Source organism: Podarcis cretensis, assembly GCF_951804945.1.
Source record: "Podarcis cretensis genome assembly, chromosome: 8".
Lineage (NCBI taxonomy): Eukaryota > Metazoa > Chordata > Lepidosauria > Squamata > Lacertidae > Podarcis > Podarcis cretensis.
In genome coordinates, this window is record NC_137177.1 from 8,075,802 (window position 1) to 8,089,521 (window position 13,720).

Sequence of the window (13,720 nt, forward strand, 5' to 3'; positions counted from 1 at the left end):
TCTCCACTGGAAACCACAGAAGGGGAGTGGGTTCGAATCCTGCATGCAGGTTTCCCATTCAGGGCAGCCGGTTGGCCACTGTGAGAAGAGGATGCTGTTCTTATGTTCCTCAGAGCAAGTATGCCACACCTTGAGCCTTCTGAGCAGGCGGCTGCCTCACCAACTGCTTCAAGACCCCCAGCCAGGGAGACCACCGTGCAGCACCAGTTTCTAGGTTAAAAGCAAAGTGTTTCTCCCTTTAATCATACGCCATTTAAAAAAGAGGAGAGTGGCCAGTTTTGTGGCTCTGTCGTATTCATATATATATGTGTGTGTGTGTATATATATAGGTAAAGGTAAAGGGACCCTGACTATTAGGTCCAGTCATGGCTGACTCTGGGGTTGCGGCGCTCATCTCGCTTTATTGGCCAAGGGAGCTGGCGTACAGCTTCCGGGTCATGTGGCCAGCATGACTAAGCCGCTTCTGGCGAACCAGAGCAGCGCACGGAAATGCCGTTTACCTTCCCACCAGAGTGGTACCTGTTTATCTACTTACACTGGCATGCTTTCGAACTGCTAGGTAGGCAGGAGCAGGGACCAAGCAACGGGAGCTCACCCCGTCGCGGGGATTCGAACCACCGACCTTCTGATCGGCAAGTCCTAGGGTCTGTGGTTTAACCCACAGCACCACCCACGTCTATATATATATATCCACACACACACACACACACACACACACATATATATCCATATATAAAAATATATTTTAATTGAAATAGCTTTGTCTTCCTTCCAGGATCTCACAAAAGCCGCTGTCTTGAGGTTTTGGCAAACATGGCCCCTTATTCCACAGGGGACCTCTTTCCATGAGTCAAAATACGGCAAGTCCAGCCTTCCAGATGTTGGAGCAGCCACTCCCCTCATCCACCCTGGACCTTGGCCAGCTGCAGCCCCAGTTTCCCTGCTCCCTTCCACCCAGGTGGAGCCAACTGAGTCCCTTCGGACATTGTTGGACATTCACCAGCCCTGACTACTAGCCCTGTGGGCTGCCGCAGGGGCTGATGGGAGTGGGGGGTCTTGCAACAGCCAGTTGGTCTGGCCTAGCTGAAGAGTCTGTAACTGCAACGCTTCTTGGGTCCCCCCCCCAGCTGACTATTGCTGGACTACAATTCCCACCATCCCTCACCGCTGGTCCTGCTAGCTAGCGAGGATGGGAGTCGCAGTCCAGGGATCCACAGTCGAGCAGCACTGGAAGGGGCTGGGACCACCCAACAGAATGCGGCAGGAGGGCCCCTGGTGGATCCCACACACACCCTGCCACCGCAGGTGGGATGGCCCAGTGGGTAGAGCACCGGACTCTTAATCTCAGGGCCGTGGGTTCAAGCCTCCCGTTTGGCAAGAGTCTTGCATTGCGGGGGGTTGCGCTAGATGACGCTCGGGTCCCTTCCTACCATGGGCGTAGCCATGATTTATGTTGGCACAGAAGGGGGACAGGATCTATGTTGGGGAGGGCTGAACCGAGCTATTTTTATTTATTCGCTTGATGGGGGGGCAGCTGCCCTCCTTCGCCTTTGGAGCTTCCCAACTTACAAATTTATGATTCCATGACTTGGCAGAAGGCAGCCACCCACCTACTCAAACGAACTCTTTCTTCCTAACCACGAGGACTAGCGCCTTAGCTTCTCCTTTTGCAAGAAAGGGAAGCAGCTCTGTGGCAAGCGCGTCTGCCGGGCACTCGGAAAAACCCCAATCCCTGATCAGGCCATTTGCACGCAGGGCTGGGGACGTCCCTCGCCTGAAACCCCGGAGAGGAGCTGCTGCTGCCGGCCCGTGCAGGCATCACGGGGCTGGCTGGGTCGCCGGTCCATCCAGGAGGAGGAAGAAGAAGAGACGCAGCCGCCCCGGCCGCGTTTCCTGAAGGCAAACTGGCCCCGCGCGCGTTTCTTCTGAACCACGAGAACTAGCGCCTTAGATTTTCGTTTTGGAGAAAGGGCTGCAGCCGTGTGCGCGCAGGGCTGGGGCAGTTCCTCGCCGGAAACCCCGGAAAGGAGCTGCTGCTGCTGCTGCTGCCGGCCCGTGCAGGCACCCAGGGGCGCGCTGCCGGCCCGAGTCCCCTCGCCAGGAGGAGGAGATGCAGCGTTCCTCCGACTGGTGCGCCCGGGGCGCAATGAACCCCGCGCACCGCGAAGGAACCGGTTGCTCTTCTTGGCTGGTCCCGGTGCCGCCCCCTCCCTGCCCCGGAGGGTCGGGAAACGAGGCTGCTGCTGCCGCCGCGGCCGCCGCCCCCTTGGCTGGGCGGAGGGCCCGGGAAAGTGGCCGGGCGACGAGGCTCCACCCCGGCGCGCGTGATGTCAGGCGGCCCTGCCCAGCGCAGCCAGAGCGCAGCCGGGCGTCTTCGGCAGCAGCAGCAGCAGCGACGGCTCTGGCTCCGCTTCCCGATCCGAACCGGAGCTGCGCTCCCGGGAGGTTGGGCACCCGTCGGCGGCGTGGCCTGGGCAGCGAGTCCTGGATGCCCCGCGCTGGGCGACCGGCCAGGGGCTCCCATTGCCGGGGCGCCGCGGCCGAGGGGCAGGGGGCTGCCCGCCACCCACCGCCGCCAGCACAATGAGACGGCGGAGGACCCCTGGAGACGTGCTGTGCACCTTCGTCTTCCTCCTCTGCTACGCGAGGCCCCAGGTGAGACCCCCGCTTCTGGGACACCCACCCGAACCCTTTTGCTGGGTGCCCGGGAGGTGCCCGATTGGGGCACCCAGGCACGCCCTCTCCAACACTGGCGGTTGGGGTGGGCGCTTGAAATGGGTGCACCAACCCCACGCTGGGAGAGGCAGGTGCCAACTTTGCCCAGGCATGCCCAAGCCTCTGTTTACCCCAAGTTGAGAGCTGCAGGTTTTGGGTGCCTAGAATTCTCTCTGGGGTGGCATTTGGAGAGAGGCACCAGGGCACCCGGGCTCTTTGGCTGGGTGTGGGCACAGCTGAGCATCAGGCTCGTCGGGGGCTGCTTTGCCCCCCCGTCTCCCGGCTCTCAACCCCCTCCAGGTGCCACCTTGCCCATGCCAACCTCAGAGAACCCTTTGCGCTCTCGTCCCTGCGCATCACACCCTGTCCGGAGAGAGAACTGGACGGCGCAATCCCTTTGAGAGCTAGGCGTGGTGTCTTGCTGGCCAGCCACAAGGCAGGGAGCATCAATGCGCCATGTGGAGAGCATGTCTGCACCTCCACACTCGCTCCAGTGCCTGCTTGGTTGGATCCTGAGCTGCTTTTGTGTCTTTGCCCCAGAAGCTGCTGAAATGGGGTTGAGAGAGGTGGGCAGGGCATGTTTTTTCAGGGGGGTGGGGAACAGACTGGGGGAGAGATCTGTGATCATAGGGGGGGGGGTGCTCCCTTGCCTGAGTCAACATGCCACCATCTTTGGGGCATCTGGTGACACACCGACTGCTGGGAGTAAGCGCCAGCGAAGGCAACATGCGCCGGATCGTTCTCTCAGTTTGCTTGATATACCGGTTGAGCAACAACTTTCTGCCTCCCCCTCTAAAAAAAAGGCTGGGATTTGTAGTTTGACGAGGCAGCTAGACTGCTCTGTTATTAGAGATTTTCCCAAGCCCCCCTTCCCGTCACAGAACTACAGTTCCCCCAGTTCCCAGTCCCGGAAGGAGGAGGAAGGAACCTGGTTAAACTGGTTAGGTGTGGATGCATCTCTTTGCTGTTGAACCAGCCTAATCCCCCCCCCCCCCGGGGTAGCTCTGGCACTGGATCAGACCCTGTTGTACTGGGCTTCCGTTTGCAGCTGGGACATTTGTTTGCAGGATCTTAGAGGGTCCTGTCTGGCCCCCCCCCCCACTTCCAAGGAACCTGTAGGATGAAGCTCTTCCAACCTCCCCGTGTTTTCCCCGCCACCAACCGGGGTGAGAAGAGGGCATGCGATCTTGCTTTTCCTTTGACTGCTACTGTGCTGTGTGGCAGTTTGGCAGCTGCTCTGCTCCACCCCAGAGTCAGCTGCATCTCTGGGCTGGGAGGGAAGCAGTCACTGCATCCCAGAGGCAGCTTTGAGTCAAGCTCGGCCCACGACTGGCAGCATCTCAGAAGTCAGAGCGGGTTAGGGAGGCACAGCCGGCCGAGCCTTTTCAGGCTGTGAGGTTTGGGCGCCATTAAGAGGAAGATCTGAGGGCCCCGATCCTTTGATCGGGTCTTCTGTAGAAGCCGCATGGAAAGTGGACCGTGTGGGAGCCCCTAATATCATCTGCGGGGGAGCGCTATAGTTGGATCAGGGCAAAGGGCTGTCTATTCCAACATCCTATGGCCAACCAGATTTTGTTTCCTAGAACTGTAGAGTTGAAAGGGACCCCGGGGTCATCTAGTCCAACCCCCTGCAGTGCAGGAATATTTTGCCCAATGTGGGACTCGAACCCGCAACCCAGGGATTAAGAGCCTCTCCCAGCTGAGTTATCCCAGGCTGTTTGTTTTCTACCCTTCCTCTCCTCCAAGGAACTTAAGGTGGCATGCATAGTTCAGCCCCCTTCTCAGTTTATCTCTAGAATAACCCTGGCAGGTAGGTTCGGCTGAGAGGCAGTGACTCGGTATTTGAACCCAGGTCCCCCAGGTCCTAGTCCGACACGCTAACCCAGGGGTCAGCAACCTTTTCCAGCCGTGGGCCGGTCCACTGTCCCTCAGACCATGTGGGGGGCTGGACTATATATATATATTTTTTGGGGGCGGGGGGAATGAACAAATTCTTATGCCCCACAAATAACCCAGAGATGCAATTTAAATAAAAGCACACATTCTACTCATGTAAAAACACGCTGATTTCCGGACCGTCTGCAGGCCGGATTTAGAAGGTGAATGGGCCTCATCCAGCCCCCTGGCCTTAGGTTGCCTACCCCTGCTCTAACCACTGCACCCCACTGTCTCCTTGGGCCCACCTCCTGTTGTGCAAGAGCACTTGCGTGCCTCCTGTTTTGTTTCGGCGGAATGGGAACTTCCCGGTGGATCGGGTCCCATGGTGCTTGGCATGGAGGCGGGGCGCTCCGTGGATTTCGCACCTGGGGCGCCTGCTGCTGGCTCGGGTTCGATTTCCTTGTTCAGACATGAAACAAAAGGCTGGCAGGGTTGGAGCGTCCGTGTGTGTGTGTTTTTGAGAGAAAAGCTTCCTTTCTTGCCGCTGCAAATGTTCCGGGGGCCACAGAGTCCTGTGGGGAGCTGGCAAGGGCCGGGTGGGCTGGACCAGGTGGGCAGCAGCCCCCCTCCCGCTGGTGGCATTTGGCATCCCTGTGGCTCCACATCTGGCGGGCGCAAAGGGCAGAATGAGGAGCCTCCCTGCCCGTAGGGCCCTCTGCAGGAGAGGGGGGCAGAGGTTAAATCCTGCCTGCTGCGATTCCAGTAACTCCCAGTATCCCCCTAGGGAAGATGGATTTCCTCATTGGGGAGGGCAGGGAACGGATCCAGCCTCCCCAGCTACGAGCGGGGAAGGAGGTGGGGGACATTTCGACCCCCTGCCAACAGCGGGCAACACTCTCCATTCCAACCAAAATACATTAATTCTTAGCAGTTTCGTAAGTGGGGATCTCAGAGTTGGGCGTTAAATTCTGGGGGCTCTTGCCCCTCCCTGTGTAGAAATCATGCCCTGAGACCTGGGATCGGGGCCCAACCAACCTGAAGGACCTGCTTTGACCTCGCAGTGTGACATGTGCAATAATGGAAAGGGTGCCTCTGAACACGTGCAGAGTTTGTTTCCCTATCCACAGCCAAAGATGTGCACCTGGTGTTCCCAGTCTGAGACTGAGGTTCCTCTGCAAGCTCTTTCTTTTTAGTGGGTTCCTCTGAGCATGCGCAGATGTTCCTTTGCCAGGGAACAGGCCACAAGGGCAAGCTTGGAAATTTCTGCCGCATGTGAGGTTTGTGACACTGTGAATGGAACACCTGGGTGGGCTTCTCTCCAGCGAAGGAGCACCTCTCTGCACGTGCTCAGGGACCGCACAGCCCATAGCTGTTTGGGTGGCTGTGCATAAGGAAATGCACTCCACATATGCTCAGAGACACCATTTCTGTGATTATGCGTAGCTTAACAATCAAGCCCTGGCACTCGAGGCTGGATAGTTCAGTTGGTAGAGCATAAGGCTCTTAATCTCAGGGCTGTGGGTTAGAATCCCGTGCTGGGTGAAATATTGCAATGCAGGGAGTTGGATTAGGTGACCCTCATTGTTCCTTCCAACTATACATTTCTGTGAATCTATGGAACAGGTTCTGGGGCCCGGCTCTGATTCACAACCAGCCCTGATCCTGATAGCCAAATCTAGGGGCATAATTTCTGCTTTGTGTGTGTGTGTGTGTGTGTGCGCGCGCGCATGTAAAAATCCCCAAGAAGTCCATACAACTTGGGATGTGGGTGGGGCTGGGGGAGAATGCAGCACCTTTCAGAACATGAAAACGAAAAATATTTTGCCTGCCTGTGAACACCCAGAGGCATTTGGCCTTGCTGCTGTTGACAGCATCAGAACTCTGGATGCAGCCGATCTTTTGGGTCTGAAATCACTGAAATCCGAAATCACTGTCAGACCAGGAGGAGAGATTCGGATGCCAGTTTTTGGTTGGAGTTTAGCATTGGACAGTACAGGATGAAATTTGGTTTTAATGGCCTTGAGTACTTTCGCAGCCTCATATTAAGTCTCCCCCAGATGTGCTGATTTTTTGTACTTTCAATTTTTTATTTTATTGATTCATTTGATTACTTCAATAAAATCTTTTTTTTTTTAAATGACAAGTGGGCCTCTTTCCTAAGAACACAGGAAGAGTTTGCAGGATCAGGCCAATGGCCCTTTTACCCAGCATCCTGTTCTCACTGGGGCCAACCAGACACCTGTGGGAAACCAGCCGCCAGGATTCGAAAACAAGACCCCTCTCTCTCCCCTCCTGCTGCTTCCAGCAACAGGCCTTGAGAAGCATTGTTGCCTCCAGCCTTGAAGGCCAGGAGTCTCGATGGATTTGTCTACAACCCTCTTTCAAAGCTGCCCAAATTGGGGGCCGCCGCTGCCTCCTGTAGCAATGAGTTCCGTGGTTCAACCGTCCCAATCTCTCCTCTCTTTCTTCTCTGCCCCTTCCAGGTCTCCGAGGCGGCAGGAACCTTCGAGCTGCAGATCCGCTTTGCCCGCAACGAGAAAGGGGTGCTGGCTGACGGGCGGTGCTGCCGCGGGGGCCTGGATCCGCCGTGCCCCGTGGCGCAGCAATGCCACGCCTTCTTCCGGGTCTGCCTCAAGGAATACCAGCTGCGGGCTCTGCCCGGGGGGCCCTGCGTGCTGGGAGCCGCCACCACACCCGTCCTAGGGGGCAATGTCTTCTCCACCGCTCACCAGAAGAAGAGCGATCACGCCGGCAGGGTGATGATCCCGTTTGATTTTGCCTGGCCGGTAAGGTTGATTTGGGTTCCTTCTCTTGGTGGATGGGTGCCACTAAGAGGGGAGCTTGCGAATTCCTCAGGGGGCAGGGAGGGAAATAAGCGCCGGAGCTTAAGGAAGCTGGCAGCTACAGCCCTCTAACTTAGATGCCCTGGCTCAGTGGTGATGGGGGGGGGGAATGGCATTCTGCACATGCTCAGGGGCTCTCTTCACTTCGCTAGGGTGCCAGATCTTCAGGTCTGACCTGAAGTCTGCCCACTCCCCCTTCCAGGTGGGCGAGAGTGGCTTTAATTTAAATAGTGCTGCGCTGTTTTCAGTATTTGTCTTTTAAACAGAAATGTTTTAATGCTGATATAGTTCAATTGCTTTTCAACTATTGCCTTCTGCATGTAGTCAGCCCTCTGTGTTTTGTTGTTTTGATTTGTGTGAGCTGGCTTGAGGCTGGGGAAAAGGCGGGATATAAATAAATATAATAATAATTAATAATAATATATTATTTTTAATTAAGAAGACTGTGCATGCAGTTTACAAGCTGCAGCCTAGCAGGAGCTGGCTGCAAATTATCGCATAGATGCTCTGAGGAATGTTCCCCCCTCTGCTCCCTTCTCCCAATTAACTTCCGTCTCCAGGGTCTACCGTGTGACATCACTAGGGCCTCCCATTGTGACATCACCAGGGGCTGCCCTTAGGCAGTTTTGGGCCCTGAAATCTGAATCCCAGTTCCCTGTCATTCTCCTCACTAGGTAACATTCCCCTTCTGGAGCTGAGAATACAACCAGGCGTCTTGTCAGCCATTTTCCCTTGGCTGGGAAGGGGCACAAACTCATTCCAGGCACTGCTCTGACTTCACAACCTAAAGCACAGGAAGAGGTGCAGACAAAGAGATAAATGCCAGGATTAAGTGAACTGGTGTGCAAGCTTTAATGTTTCACAGAACGCTTTGGCACATTGCATCAGGGATGGCGCAGAGCTCTGTGAAACCCAGAAGCTTGCATACTCTCCCCTCCTCCTGCTGTCTTAAGTCTATCCAATTGCAAACCATTTCCTTTCACCCCACAAAAATCTCCTTTTGAAGGGTGGTAATATTTTGGAGGGGGGGTGTTAACCTCTGAAATCGGAGCCAGTTTCTTTTGCTAGTGTGGGACCCAGGTGCTCTTGGCGAGGGGCCGAGGGGGAGGGAACAGAAGAGAGCCAGGGGAGAGGAGAGCCAGATGGACTTTGCTTAGACTCTCTTTTCCCCTGGGGGAACTGAGGCAGATGCAATATCTCACTTGGCCAATCAACTGGGCAAGGCATCTCCTGTACAAACTGTCTGCCTAGTGATTTATTGATTTCCGGAGCTTTTATCTGGCTGCCTCCGATGCCAAAGATACAGAGATAGGTGTGTGTGTGTGTGTGTGTGTGTGTGTGTGTGTGTGTTCCATTTCCTCATTCTAATTAATTAGGTCTCCGATTGTATTAGCCCGGTGGGAAATGGGGGGAAGATTCTGAGCAGAGGGAACCCCGTCTCTTGCTCTTCACCCCCAAATGCCTGCAGGAGGTGGGAAAGTTTCAATTTTGAAAATTTCAATTTTGTTGTTTTGTATGGGGCGATGGCAATAAAGATTATCGTATCGTAAAGGATAGGGTTGGTCCTAGCGTCAAGACCCCCAGGACCTGAGTAGACTCCTGTTCCTTTTGTGATTATATGTTCAAAGGGGGAATTCTGCCACTTGCAGCTTCTCCCCTCACAGAAACACAGGGAGGGCAAAAGTTGCATCCTGGCTAAGTTGTCTCTCCAAGCTGTTCTTAACAGCAGAAGAACCTGCAAAGACCTGGATGTGGCAACCCTTGTTTTCAAAGTCGAGACCTGCAGACGGTTGCTAGGGGAGGGGGAAACGCCTTTTTGGCTCCCCACCCACCCGCTCTCCCTTTCAGATACTGTCTTGAAAGGGTGAAAATACAGGGCGTGGATCCACTCCTAACCTGAAGCGATCTTTGCTCTCTGCCTCTACCAGATCTAGATCTGGTGTCGGGTGTGGTCCTCCTTGTTTTCCAAAAAGAGGGTTGACGCTCATGCCTGGCCTGTCGGATAGGGAAGAGACGCTCTGCACGTGTTCAGAGGTACTCTTCTCTATATCAGTAGCCGTTTAAGTATTCCGTGGTGGGGAGCTGCTATTTGAAACAGGTCCCGGGGCTAAGGAACCCCCCCCCCGCTCCCCAGCATATTGTGGCTCAAGCGACGGGCTGGGTGGGTGCCAGGACAGATTTCCCAGGGTTTATGGGCGCAGCTGCTTCTGCTGACATGCCCTCTCTCACGAGAATCGAATGTAACCCATAACAACATGTTTTGGTGGGACAGGATCTGCTAGACCTGCTTTTTACTTGTATCAATGTGTTTGCTAGTTGAGGTTTCCATTGATTCTATTCATTGTACAGTGGTGCCTCTCAAGACGAAATTAATCCGTTCCGCGAGTCTCTTCGTCTTGCAGTTTTTTCGTCTTGCGAAGCACGGCTATTAGCGGCTTAGCGGCTATTAACGGCTTAGCGGCTATTAACGGCTTAGCGGCTTTAAGAAAAAGGAAACAAACTCCTAAGAACTCGCAAGACGTTTCGTCTTGCGAAGCAAGCCCATAGGGAAATTCGTCTTGCGGAACGACTCAAAAAACAGAAAACTCTTTTGTCTTGCGCGTTTTTCGTCTTGCGAGGCATTCGTCTTGCGAGGTACCACTGTAACTGATTTCTGCTGTGCTTGCAAGTTGCTTCGAGTCATTTTTATGAGCAATGCAGCTGATAATAATAATAATAATAATAATAATAATAATAATAATAATAATTTGATGTGGCAAATGGGTGCCCTCTCACTCCTCTTTTACCAAGAGGATTCCTTCGTTGCAGGGGGTTCGACTAGATGACTCTTGAGGTCCCAACTCTATGATTCTACAAAGAGGATGCTAGCCACCTGCAGCTCTTTAAAGCCCTGGTATTAAAAACAAGAAGGGATGTAGGTGGCGCTGTGGGTTAAACCACAGAGCCTAGGGCTTGCTGATCAGAAGGTTGGCGGTTCGAAGCTCCTGTTGCTCGGTCCCTGCTCCTACCAACCTAGCAGTTCGAAAGCACCTCAAAGTGCAAGTAGATAATTAGGTACCACTCTGGCGGGAAGGTGTGCTGCTCTGGTTCGCCAGAAGCGGCTTAGTCATGCTGGCCACATGACACGGAAGCTGTACGCCGGCTCCCTCGGCCAGTAAAGCGAGATGAGCGCCGCAACCCCAGAGTCATCCGCGACTGGCCCTAATGGTCAGGGGTACCTTTACCTTTACGTGGGCATAGCTTGCAGCCTTAAGCAAATGCCCTACCAGATCGGGCCAATGGCTCACCTGGGAAACCAGAAAGCAGGACTTGAACACAGGATCACTCTCTTCTCTCCTGCGATCTTCAGCAGAAGCGTTACTGCCTCCATCCATGAGAGCACAGCCACTGATACCCTTCCCCATCCATGAATTTGCCTAATGTTCTTTTAAAGCCATCCAACTTGGTGGCTATTGCTGACTAGTGGCAGTGAGTTCCAGAGTTTAATTCTGTGTGCTGTTCCTCATGCACCTTCCAGCTGCCCTGGTATGTTTTGAGCTGTTGATAACCTATTGGAGGACAACATCTTTCCCCCCCCTGCATATCTCCTTGAGCCAAGAACCATGACCATTTTTGCAGAAGGCAGTCCTCTCTTCCAAAGGTTGTCGCTGCAGTGGTCAGAGTTAGCAAGCTTCGAATCCCCCACTCAGACATGAAGCTCACTGGGTGACCTCGGGCCAATCTCCATCTCTCAGTCTAACCTACCTCACAGGGTTGTTGCGAGGATGAAATGAGGGAAGAGAACCACCACCTTGACATCCTTGGACAATAATAAAGGTGGAAGGTGGAAGGAGGAGGAGGAGGAGGAACCCTAATCTAGGACAGCAGGCCAAATGGGCACCCAGACTGCTTGCATTTCTGCTTATAAATTTGAGTATTTCTACATTTTCAGCTATGCATAAAAATTATGCAAATCTCTTTTAGCCTTTTTAAAAAAATACAAATCGTTTTTCGGCAATGCGTTAAGTGGCCACTCTGGTGGAAGACCAACATTTGCAGAGTAAATTAATACAAAGCACAGATGGCAGAATTTGGCTTTCGGCTTGAGCAGTGAAATCTACAAGACGCATGTCCTTCTTTTCGCAAGTGGCGCCGAAGAACTTGTCTGCATTTGTCCTCAGGACCGGCTCAAAGTTTAAGGGTGCTTTGTCTCAACTGAAGTAGAATCATACGAGTTGGAAGGGACCCCAACATTCGTCTAGTCCGACACCCTGCAATCCAGGAATCCTGCGCACAGTCATCCCTGGGTGGACTCGAACCACCAACCTTCTGGTTAACAACCGGACACAACTAACCCATTGTGCCAGAGGATTAGGGCTGCTCCTTGGTGCTTTTTGTCCGTGGGCCCTGGCACTCCTACCTGGCGGTGGTGGGTAGAGGGGCACCTACCCACCATTTAAATATCCCACAATGCCCGGAAACGTGGCTAAGTCCGGGGCATTCTGGGAAATTAAAATGGCGGCTAGAGGCTTGGGATTCCCAGCACTGCTTGCTGGTGGGGAGAACGGAAAGCTAAAGGGCACAAAGTGTGAGGTCTCCACCAACAAATGCCCAAGGAAGCCAGATTCTGGCGCCGGCCTTGCTTGTGCCAGCAAACCTTTGGCACAGCCCTGACCCCAGACAGGTATTTCCAAAGCGATTTCCGCCATCCGCTCGGAGGAGGGAAAATGAGAGGCAGATGGACAGAGCGGAATGTACAAGCCAGCGGAAGCTTTTAACCCAGAGCCAAAGCATCCCACCCACTTAGCCGCCGTGCCCTTGTGGCGGGGAAAGGCATCTGGGGCAGGCCCCATAGAGTCAAAGGTCATCAGAGCTCCGTGACCTTTCCCAGGGCCGGAGGAGAGGAACGGCTGGGCTTTCCTCGTTCTCGCTGCCTTTCCAAATCCAGGTGGACCTTTTAAAAGGAACAAAACAGAAAGGGCAGCCCAGCCTGTCCAAACAGAGATTGCGCCCCCAAAAAACATCGGTAGGGTGTGCTGGAGGCCGGCTGCAAAGTTTTGACCCAGGCATTTGAAAAGAACACTTTTCATCAGGTTAAAAGGAGCGAAAGAAAACGCTCTCTGCCCATTAACTCGGGAGGAGGTCTTTCCCCCGATTTGGATGACGTTAAGGGACATTTCGGTGTGGATAAAAGTAAGAGGCCTCAGAATTTTCAGAGAAAATCAACACACGCTTTGTTTTTAATAGGTAAAGGTAAAGGGACCCCTGACCATTAGGTCCAGTCGTGACCGACTCTGGGGTTGCGGCGCTCATCTCGCTTTATTGGCCAAGTGGTCATGTGGCCAGCATGACTAAGCCGCTTCTGGCGAACCAGAGCAGCACACGGAAACGCCGTTGACTTTCCTGCCGGAGCGGTACCTATTTATCTACTTGCACTTTAACATGCTTTTGAACCGCCGACCTTCTGATCAGCAAGCCCTAGGCTCTGTGGTTTAACCCACAGCGCCACCCGCGTCCCCTATGCCCACTTACCTGAGAATTAGTCCCATGGGACTTGAAGAGACCTACTTTTGAGTAAGCATGCGTAAGGTTGTGTCACTCATCATTAAAGCTTTTCTCCAGGTGAGGGATGGAGAGGCAGGTGAGCCATTCCTCACAATCACATATCCTCCAACCTTTATCTGAAGAAAATAGGGACATTCCGTACCTTCCGACATTTCTCCAGTGAATGTAGAGACATCTCCCTCCCAACATTTCTTTGATGGGAATAGGGACGTCCTAAGGAAAAAAAGGGACGCGGGTGGCGCTGTGGGTTAAACCACAGAGCCTAGGGCTTGCCGATCAGAAGGTCGGCGGTTCGAATCCCCGCGACAGGGTGAGCTCCCGTTGCTCGGTCCCTGCTCCTGCCAACCTAGCAGTTCGAAAGCACGTCCAAGTGCAAGTAGATAAATAGGTACCACTCCGGCGGGAAGGTAAACGGCGTTTCCGTGCGCTGCTCTGGTTCGCCAGAAGCGGCTTAGTCATGCTGGCCACATGACCCGGAAGCTGTACGCCGGCTCCCTCGGCCAATAAAGTGAGATGAGCGCTGCAACCCCAGTCAGCCACGACTGGACCTAATGGTCAGGGGTCCCTTTACCTTTAAGGAAAAACAGGACATTCCAGGATCAAATCAGAAACCGGGGCGGCTTCTGTAAATTCGGGACTGTCCCTGGAAAATAGGGACACTTGGAGGGTCTGTAATCACCCCCACAACAAGCCAGGGATCCTTATCACCCCCCTCAAAAAAAAACAACAGGATTCTTTGC

The 13,720-nt window shown here is 53.9% G+C and overlaps 1 protein-coding gene across 1 annotated transcript in view; it reads left to right on the forward strand.

The window, feature by feature from the left end:
- Positions 1-1,189: 1,189 nt before the first annotated feature.
- Positions 1,190-13,720, forward strand: part of LOC307223371 (uncharacterized protein) — a gene marked incomplete at its 5' end in the record, with an annotated part of 58,482 nt that continues 45,951 nt past the window's right edge. The window contains 4 exons of the mRNA XM_079989339.1: positions 1,190-1,318; positions 1,675-1,899; positions 2,335-2,655; positions 7,077-7,379. Coding sequence (XP_079845465.1) covers positions 1,190-1,318; positions 1,675-1,899; positions 2,335-2,655; positions 7,077-7,379 — 978 coding nt within the window. The remainder of the gene's footprint in view (positions 1,319-1,674; positions 1,900-2,334; positions 2,656-7,076; positions 7,380-13,720) is intronic.